General features: G+C 35.1%; 1 protein-coding gene across 2 annotated transcripts in view; it reads right to left on the bottom strand.

The window, feature by feature from the left end:
- Positions 1 to 4,283: 4,283 nt before the first annotated feature.
- The window catches only part of HNRNPLL (heterogeneous nuclear ribonucleoprotein L like), a 41,517-nt gene continuing 22,591 nt past the window's right edge, over positions 4,284 to 23,209 (bottom strand). Inside the window, exons 7-13 of one of the 2 annotated variants that reach the window (XM_047782256.1) lie at positions 20,015 to 20,086; positions 14,980 to 15,197; positions 11,839 to 11,960; positions 10,902 to 11,103; positions 9,762 to 9,819; positions 9,574 to 9,672; positions 4,284 to 6,029 (exon numbers count right to left, since the gene is read on the bottom strand). In XM_047782256.1, the coding sequence (XP_047638212.1) occupies positions 5,974 to 6,029; positions 9,574 to 9,672; positions 9,762 to 9,819; positions 10,902 to 11,103; positions 11,839 to 11,960; positions 14,980 to 15,197; positions 20,015 to 20,086 (827 nt within the window). In that variant the 3' untranslated portion in view covers positions 4,284 to 5,973. The remainder of the gene's footprint in view (positions 6,030 to 9,573; positions 9,673 to 9,761; positions 9,820 to 10,901; positions 11,104 to 11,838; positions 11,961 to 14,979; positions 15,198 to 20,014; positions 20,087 to 23,209) is intronic. The other variant, XM_047782257.1, reaches the window with a different exon arrangement.

Here is a 23,209-nt window from a genome sequence, read left to right as displayed (position 1 = left end):
CAAAAATCCTTTCCCTGAAAGCCATTAGGGAGTTTGGGCTTTTGGGGCATTAGCTGCCTTGACTCCTTGCTTTGAGTTAAGTAGGCTTTACTATGTGGCAGAGACGATCCAAATTTGTTTCACTAACAATTTTAGACAAGTCTCCTAAAGCCCTCCCAAGAAATTATATATTACATATCTAAATGTTTTAGTTCCTATGTACTGTTTGCATTTTCTTTCTTTCTTTGGCCACACCTGTGACATGTGGAAGTTCCTAGGCCAGGGACTGAACTTGTGCCACAGCAGTGACCAAGCCACTGCAGGGACTATGCCAGATCCTTAACCCGCTGTGCCACAGAAGAACTCCTATGTATTGTTTTTTGTGTAAATCAATCTCTTACTGAATTCCTTTTCAAGATTTTGACGCAGCTATGCACATTAGCACATGGGTGAAAGTCTAAATAGAACTAGGTAGACTGGGTAAAAAAATAGTCTCTTAATTTTCACAGAAATTTTAGTACATTCATGACAATGTCTTCCTGCAGGCCGAGGTTCAGGTTAACTCAAAACCTAGTAGAGTCCCAGCAGAACCTGAATAACACAACCAGTATATTATTTCAGATTAACAATGCACAAAAATTCTAGTTTCTACTCATAGAATCAGCCGCTCCCCATCTCAAATCCTCTTTCCTAACTGCTCACTGCACAAGACCCCAGTAGGCTCTCTCCTCTGGCCCCAACTCCTCTGATCCACAGTCCAGGGTGACTGGAAAACAAAAGCTGCCAGCCACTATGGCAATATAACCAGAAGCCTGACCTGAAATTATGTCTGCTGGCAGGGTGAAACCAACCCACATTCCCCCTACATGCCTCTCTCACCATATCTAACCAGCTACATTAAAGTGAAGCATCGTATTGGGCCTTGTTTAAACTGAAGGATTGCTGGGCCAGACTTTTTTTTTTTTTTTCATTGTAGTAAAATACAAGTAACATAAAATTACCATTTTAAAGTGCAAAATTCTGTAGCATTTTCACAATGTGGTAAACCATTCTATCTAGTTCCAGAACTTTTTCATCACCTCAAAAGGAAATCCTATGCCCAATAGCAGTCACTCCCCATTCTCCCCACTCTCTCTGTTAACCATTATTCTAACCATTTACCACAGCAATTAATAGTTTGGGCTAATGCAGCTAGATAATATTGTATGATCAAAGTAGACTATGCTCTTGGTGATTCCCTCATGCTGTCTAAATTAGGATGCCTTTAGTCTACCTTTTAATTTTTTTAATGCTATGGTCACACTCACAATATATGGAAGTTCCCAGGACAGGGACTGAATCTAAGCCTCAGCTGAGATCTACACCACAGCTGCAGCAACGTTGGATCCTTTAATCCACTGCACCTGGCCAGGGATCTAACCTGTACCTCTTCAGCAACCCGAGGCACTGCAGGTGGAGTCTTAACCTCTGTGCCATGGTGGGAACTCCTCCACCCTCTTCTGTGTATCATTTTTTCTCTTCCAGAGAGCAAAATGGCTACAGCAAAACCAGGCTTACCTCATGTGCAAACTATACCCCTTTAGGAGAGAATCTCTTCACTGACTCTTCAACAAATGCTAGACTTCACCGTCTTTGGATTAACCTAGGTTTACCTCTTCAACTCAGAACCAGATTACCGATGTTTAAAGCAATGGTACCCTTTTATTATCCTGAAGTAAAATTCCTGGATAATACCTAACTACCTACGTACACACAAACACATACCATTTAATGAAAAAACAAAACCTTAACTGTAATATAAGGGAGAAATAAGATATATTAATAAAGTGCATATTGTGACACATAAATGCTCAGGAAGAGCTATAATAGAAGACAGAGTGAGATGAATATGACTGCTACAAATGAAAACCTTCCTTGATATGTTGGAATGTCAATCCAAATACCACTTCAAGGCCACAATCTTCCAAAATGGTGAACAACTCTTAGGAATACTCCACACAAAATAATCCTCTTTCCTTAAGTAGTTGCATTCCTAGAAAGTGTGTTATATACAAAAATACTTTGTGTTTACATACATAAAAGAAAGTTACTTTTTAGGATGCTATCTGATATCAGAAAGTCATTATAGGACAAGGGACAGTTTTTCCTGGTCTCTGCCAAATATTTGTAGTATTCCCTATATTGTGAAAATGCACCCCTACAAACTGTCAAAATTTCCCCTAAAGGGGAACTACCTTTCCTTATTAAAAGCCATTGGGCTAAAGGGATGAGGCTAAGTCAATAAGATCATTCAAACCTTGATCACTCTACAAAATGAGGAGGGTGGAGACCAAGCAATAGTTACTATTTTTAACTTTCTCATTCATTAATTAAAACTGAGAGAATTTCAAGTACTCCCTCTGATAAAGGGTTTTATTTTATTTTATTTTTTGTCTTTCTGTCTTTTTAGGGCTGCACCCTAGGCATATGGATGTTCCCAGGCTAGGAGTAGAATCAGAGCTACAGCTGCCAGCCTACACCACAGCTCACAGCAACGCCAGATCCTTAACCCACTGAGCGAGGCCAGGGATCAAACCCACAACCTCAAGGTTTCTAGTCAGATTCGTTTCTACTGTGCCATGACAGGAACTCCGATAAAGGGTTTTATATTAAGTCCACTGTATTTGTTAAAGTTCAAACCATATTAAAAATTGAGATGGCTAGGAAGATGATTAGCTTAACTAAAATAGACTGTTTTTAGAAAATAAAAAAAATAATATTTTTTGTCTTTTTAGGGCCATAGCCTTGGCATATGTAAGTTCCCAGGCTGGAATTGGAGCTGTAGCTGCCAGCCTACACCACGGCTCACAGCAATGCTGGAACTCTGACCTCCTTAGCAAGGCCAGGGATTGAACCCACATCCTCAAGGACCCAAGTCAGGTTCATTAGCACTGAGTCACAACAGCAACTCCTAAAATAGATTGTTTTAATTAACACTTGAATCCATTTGGTGGAAATGCTAGGTTTTAGGAAAAAGCAATGACATCATGGATTAAATAGCCTCTAGATTTCAAATTTTTTCTGAACAAGAATCATGTCTGTATACTCATTTACGTTTTGGTTGACACTGGAAGCCATTATAGTAAAAACAGCAACAAAAACCAAACTCTGAACAAACATGCTGTAAGGGACAGAAACTATGAATCTTATTTTTTTATTTCATCAAAGGCCATTGCTTTTTAAGGCTTAACTCTATGAGCAAACCAGTGGTACTATGAACAAAAAGGCTCTCTTCACGTGGCCACTCAATGGACTAAAAAGTCCCTTGAGCCAGAGAGCCATATGGAGAAAGGAAGGTTACTGTAAGTTATCTTTTACAAGAAGCTTTGTCACTTTAACTTTTTAAAGTGAAACAATTCTTATGCTTTAGATTCCTAACTATAGAAAAATGTTCTACACTCTAAATTTCTTTATTCTAGAAAGAGAATATCACTGATAACGGCTAAGAAGCAGTTACCTAGTAATCTATCCATCCCTGTAAATAGCAATGTAAAGAAAATGATGAAATTTAATTGACCCCATTTAGTCATTCTTATCTCTTCTCTCAGTTCAGTCCTAGAAAATATACAGTTTAGATAATCAAATCACTAAGATGCTGCTAAGTCTCATGTCAGTCGCAACTATAAATATTTTTTATTTGGTGGACTAATACCCTCCACAGGAAATTAGAGATTTTAAAAGGAAGCTTAGATGCCATATCTCACTTCTGCAGATTTATTGTCGAATATTTCAGGGGATTTGGATATGGGATGGAATTTCCATATTAAAAACATAAACTCAAAGCTGGTATTTCTTTACAGTTATAAAACCTGCTCTTTCACATTCTCCTAAAAGCATAAAGATAGCACAGGGAAGAATGTTTTCATTAAGACTAAGGAAAGAGGGAGTATTGCCAAAGCAAACTCCATGAATGATGGTGATGCCCAACTAAACTGTCAGAGACATTACTGACAGCAACAGAACAGGACTGACACACCAGTGCATAAATCAGCAAGGCCCAATCTACCAAGAAGTTTATATCTGAAGAATTTACTTGTCACTTTGATGGGGAAAGAGCATTAAGACACAGTTCTTATCTAAAAGTCAATACCACTTAAAGCAAATCTAAATTAATTAAGCTCTCACTGTCCACAGGTTTGTCTCCTAAAATCATAAGCACAAAATAATCTGTAACAGTGATATCCATTTCAGAGGAGGACAAGAGAAGCAGACAAGTTCTTTTTGAAATTAAGACATCTCAGTTTTGCAACAAATGTAGAAAAGTATTTATATGGGAGAAAAAGGAAGCTTCATTTATTGTAAAGTCAGGTAAACTTAGGTATTAAATTGGCAATGTTAATAAGGAACACACATAGCCCAGAACCATACATTTATAGTTCATACACAGGTTACCTCTGGCATAACTTACTGGGTTCCATAATGGTCTAAAATGCTTTTAGATCAAATTTTAAATTTTCTAGAATTTTAGATGGCTAAAAGGACATTGGTCCACTGTTGTCAAAATTCAAGGAGTAATAAATGTTAACCCATGTTTAATTTCCATCTAAACTTTCAATTCAACAGCTCTTAAAAGTTTTTTAAATCCCTACATCACTTCTAAAAGGATTAAGGCAAACTGCTTTTTTTGTTAAAATTCAAAGTAAAGCTTTACAAAAGATCTAAATGGAACTTCTATATACAAATTTGTTTAAAACTATCAGGGTCACAAAACTGCTACTGCCAACAACAGACTTAAGAGTTATTCTAGGTAGATAAAAAAATATTCTCCCTTCTTTTAAAGATATAAATAAAACGGCTAGACCAGTTTTCTATTACAAAAAGCTGTGAACCTGATAATAGGTGTTATAGCATAGTCTCTCAATATCTTGTTTCGTCCTTGCATCTTACTAGCCTATGTATGGGATACAGTATTTTCCAAAAAATGGAAAAAAAAAAAAAAACAGATCCAGTGGGAGAAAGAATGTTTAATAAATGGTATTGAAACAAATAGCTATCAGTTTGGAATAAAAATAAAATTAGATCCTTATACCTTGTACCATGTAGAAAAATACATATATTACTGATGGATTCAAGAGTAAAAAATAAAAACGCAAGTACCCAAAATTTTACATACAATTTTAGAGAGTTCACAGACTCCCTAAAGCCCATTCATGGATCTCAGATTATCTAGAAGAGGAACTGCTAATCATAACTTCTGTTAAAATTTCAATACCAGACATGTTTTCAAGATCTAGTAACATGCAACAAATGAAGATGAACACATTAACTCATTGCTGTAATTTTATAAAATCTCCAAACTAGAACTAGAAACAGAGGCATGTCACTACAAATGAACAATGACTTACTAAAAAAACAAACAAACAAAAATACACCAAATTTAAATAAGTTTGAGTGTATACTGTACAAGTGTATCCATATGTCTGTTAGCCTTTCAGAAATATAAAATCAGCTAAATCTGTAGTACTTAAAATTTAATATATGCAATGTTATTCTCAAACTTGATTAAAATACTTAATAAATACAAGTTACGTTTAATATGAATAACTGCAACATAAACATCTAAACATATAATAGGAATTCTATAATATTAAAATGCAATACTTTCACCTGCATTAATCTCATACACAATGGAAAAATACTTGCAGATAATTAGCATTAAGAATGCAAATATATTTTCACTGTGGAAGAAAAATAAGATTAGAAATCATATATCTGTGTAATCTACAAGAAAGCTGTAGATAGTCTACATTATGATATTCTATTTTAAAACGAAAACAATTCAATATTTAAGTTTACAACAAATTTACTCAAGGCAAAATATCTGTTTATTACAGAACGGGATCTTAAAATAAGCAAGGCAACATTAGATCAACCATTTTAGTTTTTTTTTTTTAAATGAAGTGTAGCTTTAAAATTGTAATAAAGGTAAACAAATTCTAACATGCTCTTCTCTTCTTATAAATGGGATGATGTAGAAAAGCAAAGCTTCAGTGTGTAGGGATTGGAACCATCTGTAAAAATTAAAAAACAAAGTTAATAGTTCCCTTCATCAAACTGTCATGATTACCTCGAATTAGTAAATTATTTCATTTTTTATAGTATTAGAAGCAGGAATATATAAAACAGGAAAATTTCTATGTAAAATTGTAAGAGCAAGATTACTTTCATTCACACCTACTAACAGGTAAGCTTCGTGAAGCCAGGGGCTTTGTCCATAATGTTTTAAACATTATCTAACACAGAAAGCACTCAATTTTTTTTTTTTAGTAAATTAATCATTATAGATAAAATAGTATCAGGATTAGGCCCATCTATCAGTAAAGATCACTCTGCAAAAAATATTACCAATGGTAATTGCTCTATAAAAGTTAATTCAAATATAGCTTGGGGAGTTTCCACTGCAATGCATTGTTACAACTGTGGCTCAGATTCAATCCCCAGCCTGGGAATTTACATGTGCTGCAGGTGCAACCAAAAAAAAAATACATGCATATAGATATTATATACAGCTTGGGAATTGGGACAAGACTGGAATATAGAAAAAGATATCAATGAGCTGAAAAAGTTCTAAGAGATCTAGTATTCTCTGACCATCAATGGAGTACATAAATTTTTAAGTGGGTATAACCCACAAAAATACTTCCATTTTACACATTTTTCTTTTTAACTTTTCAGACCATGCAGAGATAATTCTTTTTTGGCTGCCCTGTGACATATGGAGTTCCCAGGCCAGGGATCAGATCTGATCTACACTTACAACCTATACCACAGCTGTGGCAACACCAGATCCCTAATCCACTGCACTAGGCTGGGTATGGAACCTACATCCCAGCGCTCCAGAGACACTGCTGATGTTGCTGGTACACAGCAGAATGTCCCAGAGATAATTCTTCATCAGTTGATTATGCAAAGAAATAATTCTAGTATCTTAATATATCAGAATTTTAGTATTAAAAGCTATCGCTCCTAAAGGAAAAAAGAAATTCCTATAAAAGAAAAAGTATATATATATATATATATATATATATATATATAAAGAAGTATTTGCAAGACAGTGCAGAGGATAAAAAGAGTACCTGTCTCCAAGGAGTTTACAATTCATATAACTATCTTTTCCATGCATATAATTTTAAAGGCTTTTAAAACTTTCCATCAAAAATTAAGCCTCACTATTTAAAATTAACTTTTGAAACTAAAGATAAAATGAGAGGAGGTATCCCTGTTTACTTATTTTTTTTCTTTCTTTTTTTTTTTTTTTTTTGGTCCTTTTAGGGCCACAACTTGGCACATGGAGGTTCCCAGGCTGGGGGTCCAGTGGAGCTATACTGGCTTTACCACAGCTCACAGCAACACTGGATCCTTAACCCACTGAGCAAGATCAAGGATCGAACCTGCGTCCTCAGGGATACCAGTCAGATTCGTTTCCACTGAGCCACGACGGGAACTTCTTTATTTACTTATTTTTTAACTTCTTACTAAGATTAGTATAATGAGCACCCACATAATTTCAGCAATTATCAATATTTGGCAGTCTTATTTCGTCTACCTTCCCTCTACATACTTTTGGGGGGGGCTGGAATATTTTAAAGCAAATCCTAGATCTGTTATTCCAACCATAAATCCTTCAATAAATATTCTCCCCGCCCATTACCTTTCATCATCACGCCTAATACAATTAATAATAATTTTTCTCCTATTATTAAAAAAATGAAGTTTCAGCAACCTTTAGATCCAGGATTGAAGTAAATTATAGGGCACTGTAAAAAAGAAGTCATTTCACATAAGAACATACAAAAGAGAGTGACAATTTCATTTGATGGCAAATTAAAATATCATTTTTCAACTATCTTATTGGTAAAAACTGAAAGACTGACAACACTCAGTGTTGGTAAGGGTGTTGGGCAATGGGCATTTTCATATACCACAAGTGGTAAGGTAAATTTGGGTAATCTTTTAATTAATTATTTGGCCATGGTATGTGGAATTCCCAGGGCCAGGGATCAAACCTGTGCCACAGCAGCAACCCAAGCCACATCGGTGACAATGTCAGATTCTTAACCCACTGAGCCACCAGGGAACTCTGAGTAACCTCTTTAAAAGGCAATCAATATTTACCAAAATATAAATCTTTATGCTCTCTACTATGAGGAAATTATCCTACAAATACAAAAAATACAACTATAAGGATGTCTACTATAGCAACAGCAAAATACAATTTGAAACAACAGTGTTCATCAGTGGGGAACTAGATAAATCAAACTGTTATATCTCTACTAAAAATAGGTACTCTGTGGGGAAAAGAAAGGATAGCTTTGCATGTACTGATATGGACATAGATTTAAGATTTATCAGGTGAAAACAGCAAGGCACTCAATAGTATGTACAAAAGAACCATTCTGCATAAGTTTCGCTTTTAATTTTTTTTTTAAATTTTCTTCTTGGCTGTACCCACAGCATGCAGGAGTTCCCAGACCAGGCATCAAACCCGAGCCACAGCAGTGACAACACTGAGTCCTCAAACACTAGGCCACCAGGGAACTCTTTGTGTTAAGTTTTTTAAACATAGATATATTCATTTGGGAGGAATAAATGGAGAAGACAAAAGGTTTGAGGTTAAAAAAAGCTTTAGGAGTTCTCAGTGGTTAACGAATCCGACTAGAAACCATGAGGTTGCGGTTCGATCCCTGGCCTTGCTCAGTGGGTTAAGGATCTGGCGTTGCCGTGAGCTGTGGTGTAGGTCGCAGACGCGGCTCAGATCCCGCGTTGCTGTGGCTCTGGCGAAGGCCAGTGGCTACAGCTCCGATTCAACCCCTAGCCTGGGAACCTCCATATGTCACGAGAGCGGCCCAAGAAATGGCAAAAAGACAAAAAGACAAAAAAAAAAGCTTTAACTTTCATTTTGTACCATTATGTACTGTTTGAGTTTTTTAACCATATATATTTATTGCTTTCTTCTAAAAAGATCAACAGGAATTAAGGCATTTAGTCTCCAAGATGGCCCCAAAGCTCCCTATCTCCTGATATTTAGAGCACTATAATCTCCCACACTATATTCCATGGTTGGTTGGTGTGACCATAAGTTTGCAGTATAAGTGATGGTATATATCACTTCCAGTATTAGGTTATTAAAGACCCTATGGCTTCTGTTTTTTTGGTCTTTTGTTTTCGTCTCTCTTGGATCACTCATTCTAAGGGAAACAAGCTACCATGAGTGAGCATGAAAGTGGATTTTCCAGTCCCAGTCATAAGACTTGAAATGACTACAGATTGCAGCTAACTACAGTGAGAGATCCTGAGCCACAGCTACCCAGCTAAGCTGTACACAAGATTACCGATCCTCAGAAACAGTAAGATAAACGTTCGCTGTTTTAAGGGCACATGTGATAACTTGTATAGCAATAGGTAACTAAATATAAGAATCATGTGGGGTGTGGGATTTATATGCATTTTTAAAATTTATAGTTCTCTGTATTAAAAAAAACTAATGTTTTAAAATTATTATCAATGTTTCTGAAGGTAACTCCCATTGAATAATTGCGACACGATTTAACTTACTGGGAACTCTTATCTGGTAGTGATTTAGTGCTGTAAGGGCTTCTACTGCATCAGTTTTGCATTCCCATTCTAACAGCCCAGAAAGTGTTTTGGCAGAAGCTAAAACAAAACAAAGAAACACAAATTCAGTTATTTGCTTGTCATCAAATTAACTAGAAAACTTAAAAAAAGAGGGAATGTGCACTTACGTTTTGCATCAAACACTTTATATTTGATGAATGTAAGAACTTCATGGTCATTACACAACTGTCAAAGAAATGTAAAACTCCATTAAAAATATGGCCAAAATAATATTTTTACCTTTTTTTATCCCCAGAAAGTAAAATTTATGGTAGCATTTAAGTTTTGAGGATGGCATGAATGAATTAAATGAATTTTAGATTAATAAGTTACATGAGAAGATCAATTAAAACAGTGATATTCTATAAACTATGTATATAATTTTACTGCTATACAATAAAACCAAGATTCATAATTCTCAGAGTTGACCAGGATTTATCAAGTACCTAAAAGAGAGAGTAGAGTTTCAAAAAAATCATCTCTTTTCTGAAGCATTTTCCCCTAACTTTCCTACACTTAGGGGAAAATGCAGGGATATATAAAATTTTGTTATGGGTGAGATTTAAGACCATGGTAAAAAAGCTTTCTGAATGCAGGAATAAGGGTACCTCATTCTAATTCCAACTCACAAAAAGACTGAGCCACAAACCAACAAGATAATGAAGGATGGAGGCCAGAAAAGTATAGCAGTCAAAAAATGAACTATAGGAGTTCCCTGGTGGCCTAGCAGTTAAGGATTTCACGTTGTTACTGCTATGGCTCGGGTTCAATCCCAGACCCTGGAACTTCCACATGCTGTGGGCATGGCCAAGAAAAAAAATTAAAAAAAAATGAGCTATATAATAAGTACCAAATAAGTAACAGAACACTAATAATATCAAAGCTAGAAGATGGGAGTTCCCATAGTAGTGCAGCGTAAACAAATCCGACTAGGAACCATGAGGTTACAGGTTCAATCCCTGGCCTCACTCAGTGGGTTGAGGATCCAGCGTTGCCGTGAGCTGTGATGTAGGTCACAGAAGCAGCTTGGATCTGGTGTTGCTGTAGCTCTGGCATAGGCTGGCAGCAACAGCTCTGATTAGACCCCTAGCCTAGGAACCTCCATATGCCATGGGTGCGGCCCTCAAAAGACAAAAGACCAAAAAAAAAAAAAAAAAAAAAAACCAACCCCTAGAAGATGAAGAGATCAAACTTTAAAATGATGCTAAAATATATTTTAAAACAGGAAACAATAACAGTCTACACAATTCTCATATTCTAGTGCCTACCTTTGTGAAGGTTTCTTCTGTGACACACAATGGAACGTTATAATAATGCAGCACACACGAGGGTGGCTGGATTATATTCTTAGATGCTTGGCCAGCACTTGTAAAGCGATTATTTTTGCTCATGGCAAAATCCTTGTAGCTACTTGTACCATCCTCGAGCTCGAATATTTGACTTGGAACAACTGAATGTTGTTTAGAAACACTAAAGATTAGAAAGGAAAGAGGTACAGAACATAACTTTGTTAGATAAAAAGAAGCAAGCAGGCAGTTTCAAAATGTTAACATGTATGCCTGCGTCAATCTTAACAAAAAAGGCATGTGTAGCTATTTAAATACAATTTAAATATTTACTATTTTGAACATTTATTTAAATATTTAAGTTTAGTTTGATTTATAATCACTTATAGTTTAGACATAAGTTAAAGAAAAATCTATTGAATATATTTTCATATTAGAAAATTTTAATATAAAAACTACGGGTTTTTTTGTTTTGTTTTTTTGTTTTTTTAATGACTGCACCTGCAACATATGGAAGTTCCCAGGCCAGGGAATGAATCCAAGCCTTAATTGCAACCTATGCTGCAGCTCTGGCAACACTGTGGGATCCTTTAACCCACAGTGCCAGGCCAGGGATAGAACCCTCACCTCTGCAGCGACCAGAGCTGCTACAGTTGGATTCTTATTAACCCACTGCGCCACAACAGGAACTCCAAAACCTGCTCACTTTAAGAAGCTATTTTATGATCATAAAACTAAAAACTAAGTATAAGTAATAAGCAAAATCTAAACTGTATGACCCTAAGTGTCTAAAAATGACATCACTAAAGCTACTAGTTTCAGATGTGCCTTAAGTTACAATAAAATATAGTGAAATGGAAATTAATGTCTCAAATAAAAAGGATATCTTTTAAATTTACCACTTAAGATAAATAATTACCAAACATTAAGTCTTTTCCCAAATAATTTCACATTGTTAAGATGTGTGACAGCTCTTTCTACAGCATACTCATCACCCATTTCTACTAGTGCTGTACCAGGAATGGTCTTCATAAATTTTACCTGTAAACACAAAATTCCAAAAAGGTGAATACTTAATTCCCTTTTACAGTAACAGGATTTCTATTAGACACTCTTAACTCTTATAAAAATTCAATGAAGTTAAAAAAGAAAACTATAGTTCATTGTATAGCACACTGAAGAAGAACACAGGGCTACCCTGACTCTTATTTACTAGTTATATAATCTGGGACAATTTACTTCACTTCTCTGAGCCACAGACATCCCTATAAGATGGAGATAATGATAATGTGGCAGGATTCATCCGTATTTATTCACTCAATAAATATTTATTAAGTGCCAATATGTTTTAATAATTAGGCATTGGGGATTTAATGGCAAACATAATAGACATGGTCTTCTTGAAGCTTATACTCTGTTGTTTTTTTTGTTCGTTTTTGTTTTTTTGATGTATCTGAGGCATGTAGAAGTTCCCAGGCCACAGCAGTGACAACACCAAATTCTGAACAGCTAGGCCACCAGGGAACTCCTTGTAGCTTATATTCTAATAGGTAGGTCAGAAATTTTAAAGTAAGTAGTAACTACTAACTATTCAGGGTGCTAGTTAATGCTTTAAGCAATAAACAAGATACTATATGAGAAATAATACAAGTGGCCTCGAGATAGCACTGCCAATAAGAAGGATTGTGCAAGGTGGGGCAATTTAAAAAATAGGCAATACTTTACAAGTTTTCATGACATCTTTGACTGAGGCCATCTTTATCCCTCTTATATTTTTCCAATTTTAGCAAACGATGCTGTAAGGGTTAGATGGGACAAAGTATGACAATCTTTCAGCATACAGCCTACCCCCTGGAAAATCCCTCAATAGGTATTAAATACCGCTAACATTCATGACAGCTTGAACATTCTTCCTTCTTATCTGTTAGTCTCAAAGGAATAGTGGGAACGTATTTACACAACAAATGCAACACAGCACTATTAATTTTAATAGGCTACCCTAGCATTTTTATACTACACCTGTATTTGAACAAAACTCAGTTGTAGCAGGACAGGAATTTTCAGCTTTTTTTTTTTTTTTTTTCTGTTTTTTATCTTTTTAGGGCCCTACCCATGGCATATGGAGGTTCCCAGGCTAGAGGTCTAATTGGAGCTGTAGCTGCTGGCCTACGACTCAGCGACAGCAAGGCCAGATCCAAGCCACATCTGCAACCTACACCACAGCTCAGGGCAATGCCAGATCCTTAACCCACTGAGCAAGGCCAGGGATTGAACCCGTGTCCTCACGGATACTAGTTGGGTTCATTAACCACTGAGCCATGACAAGAACTCCAGAACTTTTCAGCCTTATTTGAAATCAACTATCTTCTTGTGGGCAAAATTTCTCTCTCTTGATTAATCCAATAACATCCTACAAATATAATAGTAATTATATAAAATATGTAGTTATTTTACTGGTAAATCTGAAGAAAAAGTTAGAAAAATTAATTATATATAGACCTTTAAAGGATTATGATGGGTTGATTTTAATATCTCACAATGTATCACTTAAACTGTTAATTTTTTTGAAATGTAGAATAAGGGAGACTAGAATTATTCAAATAAAATACAGAAAACTTAAATTGTATTAGAAAAAGTAATTTAGGTTTCTAAATCATGAGACAACTTGTTTGTAACACAAACCACAATGATCTAAAGACGCTGATTAAACTGCCTGATTCCAGTTGTCTACAAATGTGAAAAGCATAAACATAAAAATAACACTATGTAAAGAAGGTTAAAATGTACATTAAAGCCCATTTAGTTATCAAGCATGCAGTTCCAAGACCTTATCTAAATAACCGGGTGCCTAAGATAAATGTCTATGTTAAAAAAATCTGAATTACTTTCTCCAGTGTTGCTAAATCTGTCCTACGTATTCTTGGTTAGTTATATAAGCAGAAATATCCCATATGCTATCCTCTAAACCAAATGTGCAATTTTCTTCCTTTCCTTCTTTTCAAAAATTGGTCAAGTAGTTATGTAGAGGAAATCTTTTTTCAGACATTTTCCAAGTTGCTGTATCAGATCAAAGAGGCTTTAAAATTAATGAACTAAGAACTAGGAGTACTAACTCCACTCTCCCCCTCCCACACACATGACTCACACACCTGTACTTTTTTATTGTTATGAAAAGAATACCAAAAATCACTTAAAACAACAGGGAAAGATAACATTACTCCAGTACTGAAACTCAGATTAGCGAATATATCAAATAACTGGTAGCAAGAGTACAATCACTTCCCCAGTTACATTTTCCATGAGTCTTTCAAAAACAGTCCAGAGTCTACCTTGTGACAGGGCCTATTCTAAGTACTTGAGAGATAGCAATGAACAAAACATCACAGATCTGGGGAAACCAGAGTTATCTGGTGAAAATAAAGTTATAATTTTAAAGATCTTCAAAATCTGTAAAATTTAAATGTTTTGCTACTTTTTGAGTGTAAGCTTCTGGACAGAAACTTTTGGACATAATCTATCAAAGTGGGTTAGTTTCAAATACTGATTGAGCTAAAAGCATGTTGTTCCTCAGAAGATATTAAAACTCTAGCATTTGGGAGGCAAATATATAAATCTAGAACGCTCCTAAAATTCACGGCTGTGGCCAAGCTCTCAGACAAATTTATGTACACCTAGCTCCATGAAGCAACTGTTCTTTTAAAATTCCACAGTTCAACATGTTAAATGCTAGAATTTCTCTAAAATGATTTTAAAAAAAAGTACATAGACTATATATGCCTATAATATGCTAATAACCGATTAAACTATTTACTGTTTGGACTTCTATTTATATCAGTAATTTTAAAAATAAATTACTGTTGTTTTTAGTACCAACAACCTATTCTGATCACATACCAACAAAAACCAATTTCCAGAATCCTTACCTGATGGATTTTCAGCTTATATGGATCACTACTGAAAGAACTGACATGTTTGTAAATACAAGACATATATTCGTAGCCTTTTCAGATTTTCCTACTACATATCCTAGCAAAAGAAGCTAATATAAAATGAAACTTACCTTTTCAATATTTCCATATAAGCAGAATAGGTTAAAGACTCTTGAACAATTCATTTTTAACTGATGTAATCCACTAACCATCACAACTGAACCAGAGGGATTTCCTCCATGCATGTAAGAGGAAGAAGCCTGTGGCAATGGATAGGCAACAAGCTCAGGTGTATCTCGAGAGCCCATTCTGTAACGACTTGGTAAAGGTAATAACGGACCATGGGATCCTATTAAACAAAACAAAATATAACAAAACTTTAGCAGATACGTTTTACCACACATAAAAATAAACTCTTAATATTAGCTAGGTTGATGTATGTCCAAGGAAAACTCAAATGTATGAATATTCAAATATAACCTGTGAGAATTAATAAAAATCTATATTTATTTGCACCAGATCCAATATACATTGACCTGCACACACCTGCATACACCAGACTTTAAGTTCCTAGTTTTAAAAAATAGTAGTAGTAGTTTATCAAAAAAGTATGTAAGATCAGGCCATAGAGAGGGGGTAGAAATCAATGTAAAACTTTAGGCCACTGTATATAAATTATACCTCATTAGAAAAAAAAACTTCTGGAGTTCCCGTCGTGGCTCAGTGGTTAATTAATCGGACTGGGAACCATGAGGTTGCAGGTTCGATCCCTGCCCTTGCTCAGTGGGTTAAGGATCTGGCGTTGCCGTGAGCTGTGGTGTAGGTCGCAGACGCGGCTCGGATCCCGCATTGCTGTGGCTCTGATGTAGGCTGGCAGCTACAGCTCCAATTGGACCCCTAGCCTGGGAACCTCCATATGCCGAGGGAGTGGCCCTAGAAATGGCAAAAAGACAAAAAGACCAAAGAAAAAAAAAACTTCTGCCAACATTTTTTGGAGAATAATACAATAAAATCTATAGTGAAATCTAGGAAAACATCTTTATACAGATAGAACTAAAAAGGACATCTTTAGTTCCACTGAAAATTTGTCTCCTTGAATATATTTTACTATAATGTACTTTGAGGTTAGTATTTTATTCCCCTGATTATAATTTAGAAAACTAAAACCCTAGATAATAACCCCCCAAGTCAGAGGTATCAGTATTTAGCAACTTCCATTTTTTGAAACATCGAGAATCCAGAAAACAATGCTTGAGTACCTGAAATTGCTGTCATAGAAACACACAAATCTCTTATACTGAGAATCTTTATTAAGAATCAACTTGCTAACTCTAGAGTAGTTCTAAACAACTTTATCTGGTTTTCCCATCCATAACAGATTAGAAGTAAAAAGAAAAACAAAGTTAGAGTGAATGGAATAGACAGGAATGAGGGCGTCTGGAGAAACTATGATACTAAAAGCAGGCATAGGGCAAATTTACAGCAGCAAGAAAAGAGGCAAAAGAATAAGAAAAAGCAACTAAGACGGAGATATGTAACTGAAAAATATAAACCCACACATCTTAGGTGCTCCTGAGTCAGTGATTACAGAAGGATGTTCTGGGGTGCATTCAAAGATTCACTTTATGTGCAAGAAACCAATCCAAAAACCCAAGTCCTTTCCTCATTTCTCAAGAAGTAAAGATATATAATGCTAATGGCTTTTATTTTTATGTAAGACCAAGGGACACTTTTCATCTACTAAGTGAGTTACTAAGAACTACTATATTTTGGTATCATAGAACATTTTTGCAGCTTATGCAGACTCCAATTCAGTATTCAGTTGTTTAAATATAGCTGCCATTCATAACAACACAGCAACACTACCACTGAACAAATGTAAACATAGTGTGAGTTTCTGCAATTTTATGGAGGCATACTTTATCAATATACCATCATCAGTATTGCCTTAAATTGATCATGGTTTTCAAGGACTCTTATTGCTGCTTATCATAGTTTATCAAAACAATCAATACAGCTGATGGTGAGTTACTTGTTAGTAATCATATATATTTTGGCCTCTAATTTAGGCTACTATACATATACTGAGGTCAAATATCAAATATTTTTTTTTGGCTGCACCAGTGACATATGAAGTTCCCAGGCCAGGGATCAAACCCAAGTCACAGCCCAATCCTTAAACAGCTGGGCCACTAGAAAGCTCTCAAATATCAACCATTCTTACACCTATTGCAAATATATGTATACATATTATACTCCACCCACTCCCACTACTACCATATGCTTTGACATGTTACTATTATCACTAAATTTTTTCACAGAAAGGGGAAAAATGTACAATAGATGGGCAGTGGAAACTTCCACACTGCTTAAATTGACCAAGATCCCAGAATTCTTTGAGATCTACTGCCATAGGTTAACAATCAAACTCAGTGCAAAAAGATACCTGATGTTTATAATTATGACATTGCAATAGGATTAAGTTACATTATTTACACTATTTAAATTATTACCTGTATTAAGAAGGAAAAAAATATCTTAGAAGCTTTCTATACTAAGTAGTTCATACAAAAAGTTTTGGTGTTTCAGGCTTTTAAAAATTCACTTATGTGGAGAAATGCTATATATATGGTATTCTGAACATTTTGAAGGCCTTTCCCAGTCTTTGATACTTCAAAATCTTTGGTCCAGGAACCATATGAAAGATGCTAGCAATTAATATACAAATTTTTCTTGGACTCAGAGCAGAAAAATCTGTACATTCTTTTTTGCCACTTTTCAAGTATGAGGGCTTCTACTAGTTCATCTCCTAGAGCTGGGCTTTCCGAATTAAAAGACCTAATGAATTGTGAAAGTATAGATTTATACTGCTATTATAAACTAATGAATACATTTATTAATCTACTAAATAAACCTTTTCCATTCCTTCTTTCTCACATATCATCACAAAGGAAAAACCACCTATGATATGACACCAAAATGCAAATACACTTGTTTTGCTGAACTGTTTATCTGAAGGGATACAGCTATGATTTAAAGCATTTGTAAAAAGGCTCAATATCATTAGCACTCATTCCCATCTGTGCTTTTTCCCCAATTTCCTCATCTTACTTCTCTCCTCGACCAATCTTTATTTACCTCTCTCTCTTATACCCTATTCTGCTTACTTCCCTAGGAAAAAAGAACAAGTTTTCTTGAGTTAAATGTTTCAATGGGCATAGCTCAGAACGGTTACCCCTATACAACCCCACGACAACCACTCTTCCTCAGCAAGATTCTCCAGAACCTGAATGATCCCTATTTAACAAGTGTCATTCCAAAGAATTTTGCGCCTCTCTTTTTAAGGAAGCTTACAAATTTAAAATTTATATACATACACATAAACACTAAATAAATTAGGGCATGAAACAAAGAATTTCACAATAGCTTTAAAAAATAAAGTTCCAGGATATAATATATTCTTGTTTATGTAATTTTTCACATATTTTATAAGAGAAGGCAAACCTAAAAAGCCATACTGAGAAAACACTCTGTGTCAACACTGCACTACAATAGAGTTCTTTGTCCTTCATATGTATTTTCACAGATTTTTCTAACCCCCTTTGGCAGAACATTTAACTGGTTAATTTTTCACCTTAAGCTGACTGCCATGACACATTTATATACTCTTTGGCACACTACGAACTTTTGATTAGTCACTCTTTTGTAACTTTCCATTAAACAAGGTTAAGTAGGTTCCTAATAAGTGTTTCTTTACTCAGGATCAGACCAACTCATATGACCTAAGTATTTATTATTCACTCTGTTAAAGAAACAACTAAGAAAAATGATCAAGGAACACAATAAAATGTCTGCAATAAGATTTTCATTTTATAACACATTTACTGTTCTGACATAACCACAGATTATTTCTTTTTTCTTTTTTTTTCTTTTTTTTTGGTCTCTTTGAGGGCTGCACCCAAGGCATATGGAGGTTCCCAGGCTAGGGGTCTAATCAGAGCTAGGGGTCTAATCAAGAGTTGTTGTTGCCAGCCTACCCCATAGCCACAGCAACGCAGGATCCGAGCCACGTCTGCAACCTATACCACAGCTCACAGCAACGACAGATCCTTAACCCACTGAGAAAGGCCAGGGATCGAACCTGCAACCTCATGGTTCCTAGTCAGATTTGTTTACGCTGCACCACGGCGGGAACTCCAACATAGACTATTTCAATCTCTTCTGCAATATATACTACGGAAACTTGAAAAATACACACACACTAAATTCCTAGAATGAAAATAAAGACTCAGGAAATAAGCTAAAACTCACAGCTAAGAATGGTCACCAAACACGTATACAACTGAAAACATTTCGGACAACAGGCAATACTGGGGGGCTTTTTCAATAATAAATCCCAAGAGTACAATATAGCAATTTCTATTTTCTACTACTTCTAATAGTACTTCTAATTATACTTCTACTTTAAACCACAGAATAGGTGGAGTCAATAACTACTGCTAAAAACTACAAAAACTCTAGAACACACAACTAACAACCAGTTAAGTTTTATCAATTACAATTTTCAACATCTACTTACAAAGGCAACAGTCTGATACCTAACTTTTTCCTGGGGAAGATTATTATTCTAGGTTTCATAATCTTATCAACATAGCAAACATTAAAACTAAGAAGTTTTTTAAAAAAGAATTAAATATTAACTTAACCAAAGCTGAAGTACCAACTATAAAACTAAAAGAATTAAGGATCTAACCAAAAACATGTTTCCTTTCAACAAATACCCCACTCTCTCTGCCTTTATTATTCAAAATTCCTCTTTGTTCATAATTGCTAGAATGAAAGAAAAGACACTTACTGAACTATAATTTTTTGGCCCTCTAATAGACCAGAGCCCATTACTAATCAAAACAAAATATAATGGTAAAAAGGCTTTCAATCCCAACCAAAAGCTCTCAGTTATCTCAAAGATTGCATGATATAACAATAGCCTAAGAAAACAAAGGCTTTTGGACCACTCCTTTGGAATACATTTATAAGGGGCTGATCCCATAAACCAAGTCAGGTGAGCAGGAAAAACAGAGACAAGGATTGTGCCATTCTTCATCAGAAATGCAAAAATTCTAATAGTTTGTCTATACTACCTTCCTTCTGCCTTGACAAACTTACCATAGCCATCATGTCTAAACGAAGAAGGGTGTTCTCCCAAAATGGCTTGTCTCTGGCGACCCTTTCCTCTATCTGACACAAAAGTAGAAACATGGTTTTAACAATTTTGACCCAAGTACTTAACAGAGTTCTCACATGGGAAACACCCATTCAAAACATCCATTACAATTCATAAAAATGCAATTCCGGGTTAATGTTAAACATCCATTCATATCCAATTTAAATACAAACACCAAAAGTTTAAGAAAATAATTCTATCTAACAAACGCCACTTAACTTGAAAATATCTTTTTGGCAAATGCCAAATACAATCACACTTTCAAATTTAAGGAAAGAATGGATACTTTTCAGAAAGTGAATGTACACAATGCTAGAGTTTGACACTGTACAGAAGTTTTTACCAATGCACGTCTTTAAAACAAGCTTTAAGTGCAGTACTTTTGAAAGACAGTACCTGATGCATACTATTAGCTTCAACAGCAACACATTTTCAAAGTGGGCTTCTTTCAAGAAGTTCAGCATAAGCCAACAACAACCTGTATTACATGGTTTCACAATCAGTAAACACAGAGTATTTTGTATGTATATACACATATTTACAAACACCTACTGACTTGAGAGCTGGAAATTTGCACATCACTGGCCCATATTGTATCATGGATTAGTCATTGTCTACAGACCTTAACACCAGGCAGAACTAGGAGCACCACCCCCAAAGTTTAAAAATGCCAAGTTAAAGCTAACCAAGGGGGCTACATTATTGGATGAGAGTACTACAATACTTCTAAAGGATAATTTTTATGCTAGCTACATTTTTAGGGATGGCATGCCAATTTTCCCAAATCAGACATCAGTTAAAAAATTGCTTCAAAGTTTCTAAAATAGCACTTCTTATGTTAGTTATTAAATTTTAAAAATCAATGCATAGTACTAGAAAGTTTGCTGATCAAATTATACCTTTCTATTGAAAGATTCTTTTTAATGTACTTAAGAGTCTGGTCATTCTAATCTTTGAAAATTCAAAGAAGAAAGGCTTTCTATATATCCTTAGTCACCTAAACAAATGAGGTTTATGGGAGATGAGAAATGCTTTAATTTTCACTTCAGTCTACAGAAGTATTGTTTTAATTACCTATTCCAAGTTATCATAGATTGAAAGGGTCCTAGGAGGTCATCAAGTTCAACTTTTATTCAATGTAAAAATTCTCTTTACATCATCCCTGGGACCATCTACCTCTGCTTACCCAACACCAGTAACTTGAGGTAACTACTTTTCCTCACATTTTCAGTTAGTCCTAAATCATGAGAAAATGTTTATACCATGTAGAATTTTGTCCTCTCCATATATTCTACTCCATTCTGGGACCCACAGCCTTACTTATTACTCAACCTTTCTCCAAAATCTCTTTCAAACGCTTAGAAGTTATTATGCTCTTCCCTCCATTTCCCCAGTCATTTCTTCTCCAGTCTAAATACTCACAATTCCTTCTTTCCAATACATAACTTCCAGCATCATCATTTAAGTCTCACTCCTCTTCAATCAACCCATCTGCTAATTCATTCTGCTAACATTCCTCTGCTTAAGCATGCTACCAAATGTTAAATATTAAGTCCTTTTCTGATCTGGATCTTAAACCAAAATCACCGTAATATCTTCATGACTCAGTTTTATTGACAGAGTTAACTGTGTACTATAAAGGAAAGAGCCCTGGATTGGTAATCAGAAGATTTCAGCTTAACCATTAATTTGCTATATAATCACAGAAATCTTCATTCATAAAATGAAGGAGTTGGTGTACATGATTTCTAAGATATCTTTCAGCTAAACATTCTCACTGTTAATAATTCTCTTTATTGGAAGCATTCACTACTTAATACAAGGTCACATAAAGGAGTGAAGAAAAGTCGAACACTGAATAATATATCAGTCTATAAACAGTAGTTTACTGTAAACTTTCATGGATTCATCTGAAATCTGATGGAAGCTTTGGACCCTTTCTCTCCCAAAGATGCAAATATACACAAGTTCTGCCTAACATCTCTGGAGGGAGTCTCTGGAGTCCAAGCTAAGAATTCTTGATACTAAAATATAATTTGAGCTGAAAAGAACTTTTCAAAAATGAGGTTATATTTATAAAAGCACTCTTTTTTTTCTCCACTTTGGTAGAAAAAGTTACAATTCAATGCCAACTTGAGTGGATGCTGAAATCACTACAAAAACAAACAAACAAAAAATAAACTGCTATAGTCTCATCACACAAATATCTGTAAGGAATTAGAAAACAAGAATTTTCCCTCAAAAGCATAACCAACTAAATTTCTGTTTTACCTCCTTTAATTATATTTCCCTATTTAAATATCCACCTTACACATTTCTAAAATTTTCTAACTATAATTTCTTGTATGAAGATCTAATCTAAGCTGACTCTGTAAACTTTAGATCTTTTAAAAGAATAGATGTAAACACTATTAAAATAAAAAGCTTATCTATAAATGTTTTAAGAGACATTAAAAGAAATACAACCAGAACGCACTAATTCAAATGAGTTTTTTTTTTTTTTAAAGCCAACAACTGAATGTTCAATAACTGACTGTAATTTGAGAGAAGTGAGAGATTTCTCATCAACCACCTGTTCTGCTGTTTGAGCACTAAGGCTTCATTTTCCAATACTGTATTCAACTTTACCAAGCCTATGCCAAGCAGATTTCTCTGAGTAGTAAAAAATGTGGGGTCCAGACAAGCTGCACTATCAAACAAACCTGTTTGCAACCCCATGCATAAGACAAGATGATTTCCTGAGAATAGAAAATTAAAGGGGTTAATCATCCAAAAGTCCTAAATATCTGAACATGAAAGGATCACCGCACTGTCTCCTTTTGGCAAGAATATATGCACTATGGAGTCCCTACTGCCCAAGATATTTTGGATGCCATAAAAATGTTTCCTAATTTATTGACTTCTAAAGGCATACTCATCTTGGTGAGTTTTTCCAACATATGGTTCAAACACTGATATTGTAGTGAAGATGTAGCCAATACTGCAGCCCCCTTGTTTTTACAAGATCCACACTTTGATTTGTATATTCCAGAATTGCCACACAGTTGAACAATTTTATCAGTCAAATCTATGCTCATGAAATCTAGCATTTAGAAGTTATAGGTGAAAATGCATCTCAAATGAAATGCTCTTATTTT

Source organism: Phacochoerus africanus, chromosome 5 (assembly GCF_016906955.1).
Source record: "Phacochoerus africanus isolate WHEZ1 chromosome 5, ROS_Pafr_v1, whole genome shotgun sequence".
Classification (NCBI taxonomy): Eukaryota; Metazoa; Chordata; class Mammalia; order Artiodactyla; family Suidae; genus Phacochoerus; species Phacochoerus africanus.
Note: the sequence above shows the minus strand (reverse complement) of the source record. Positions and strands in the feature narration are given on the sequence as shown.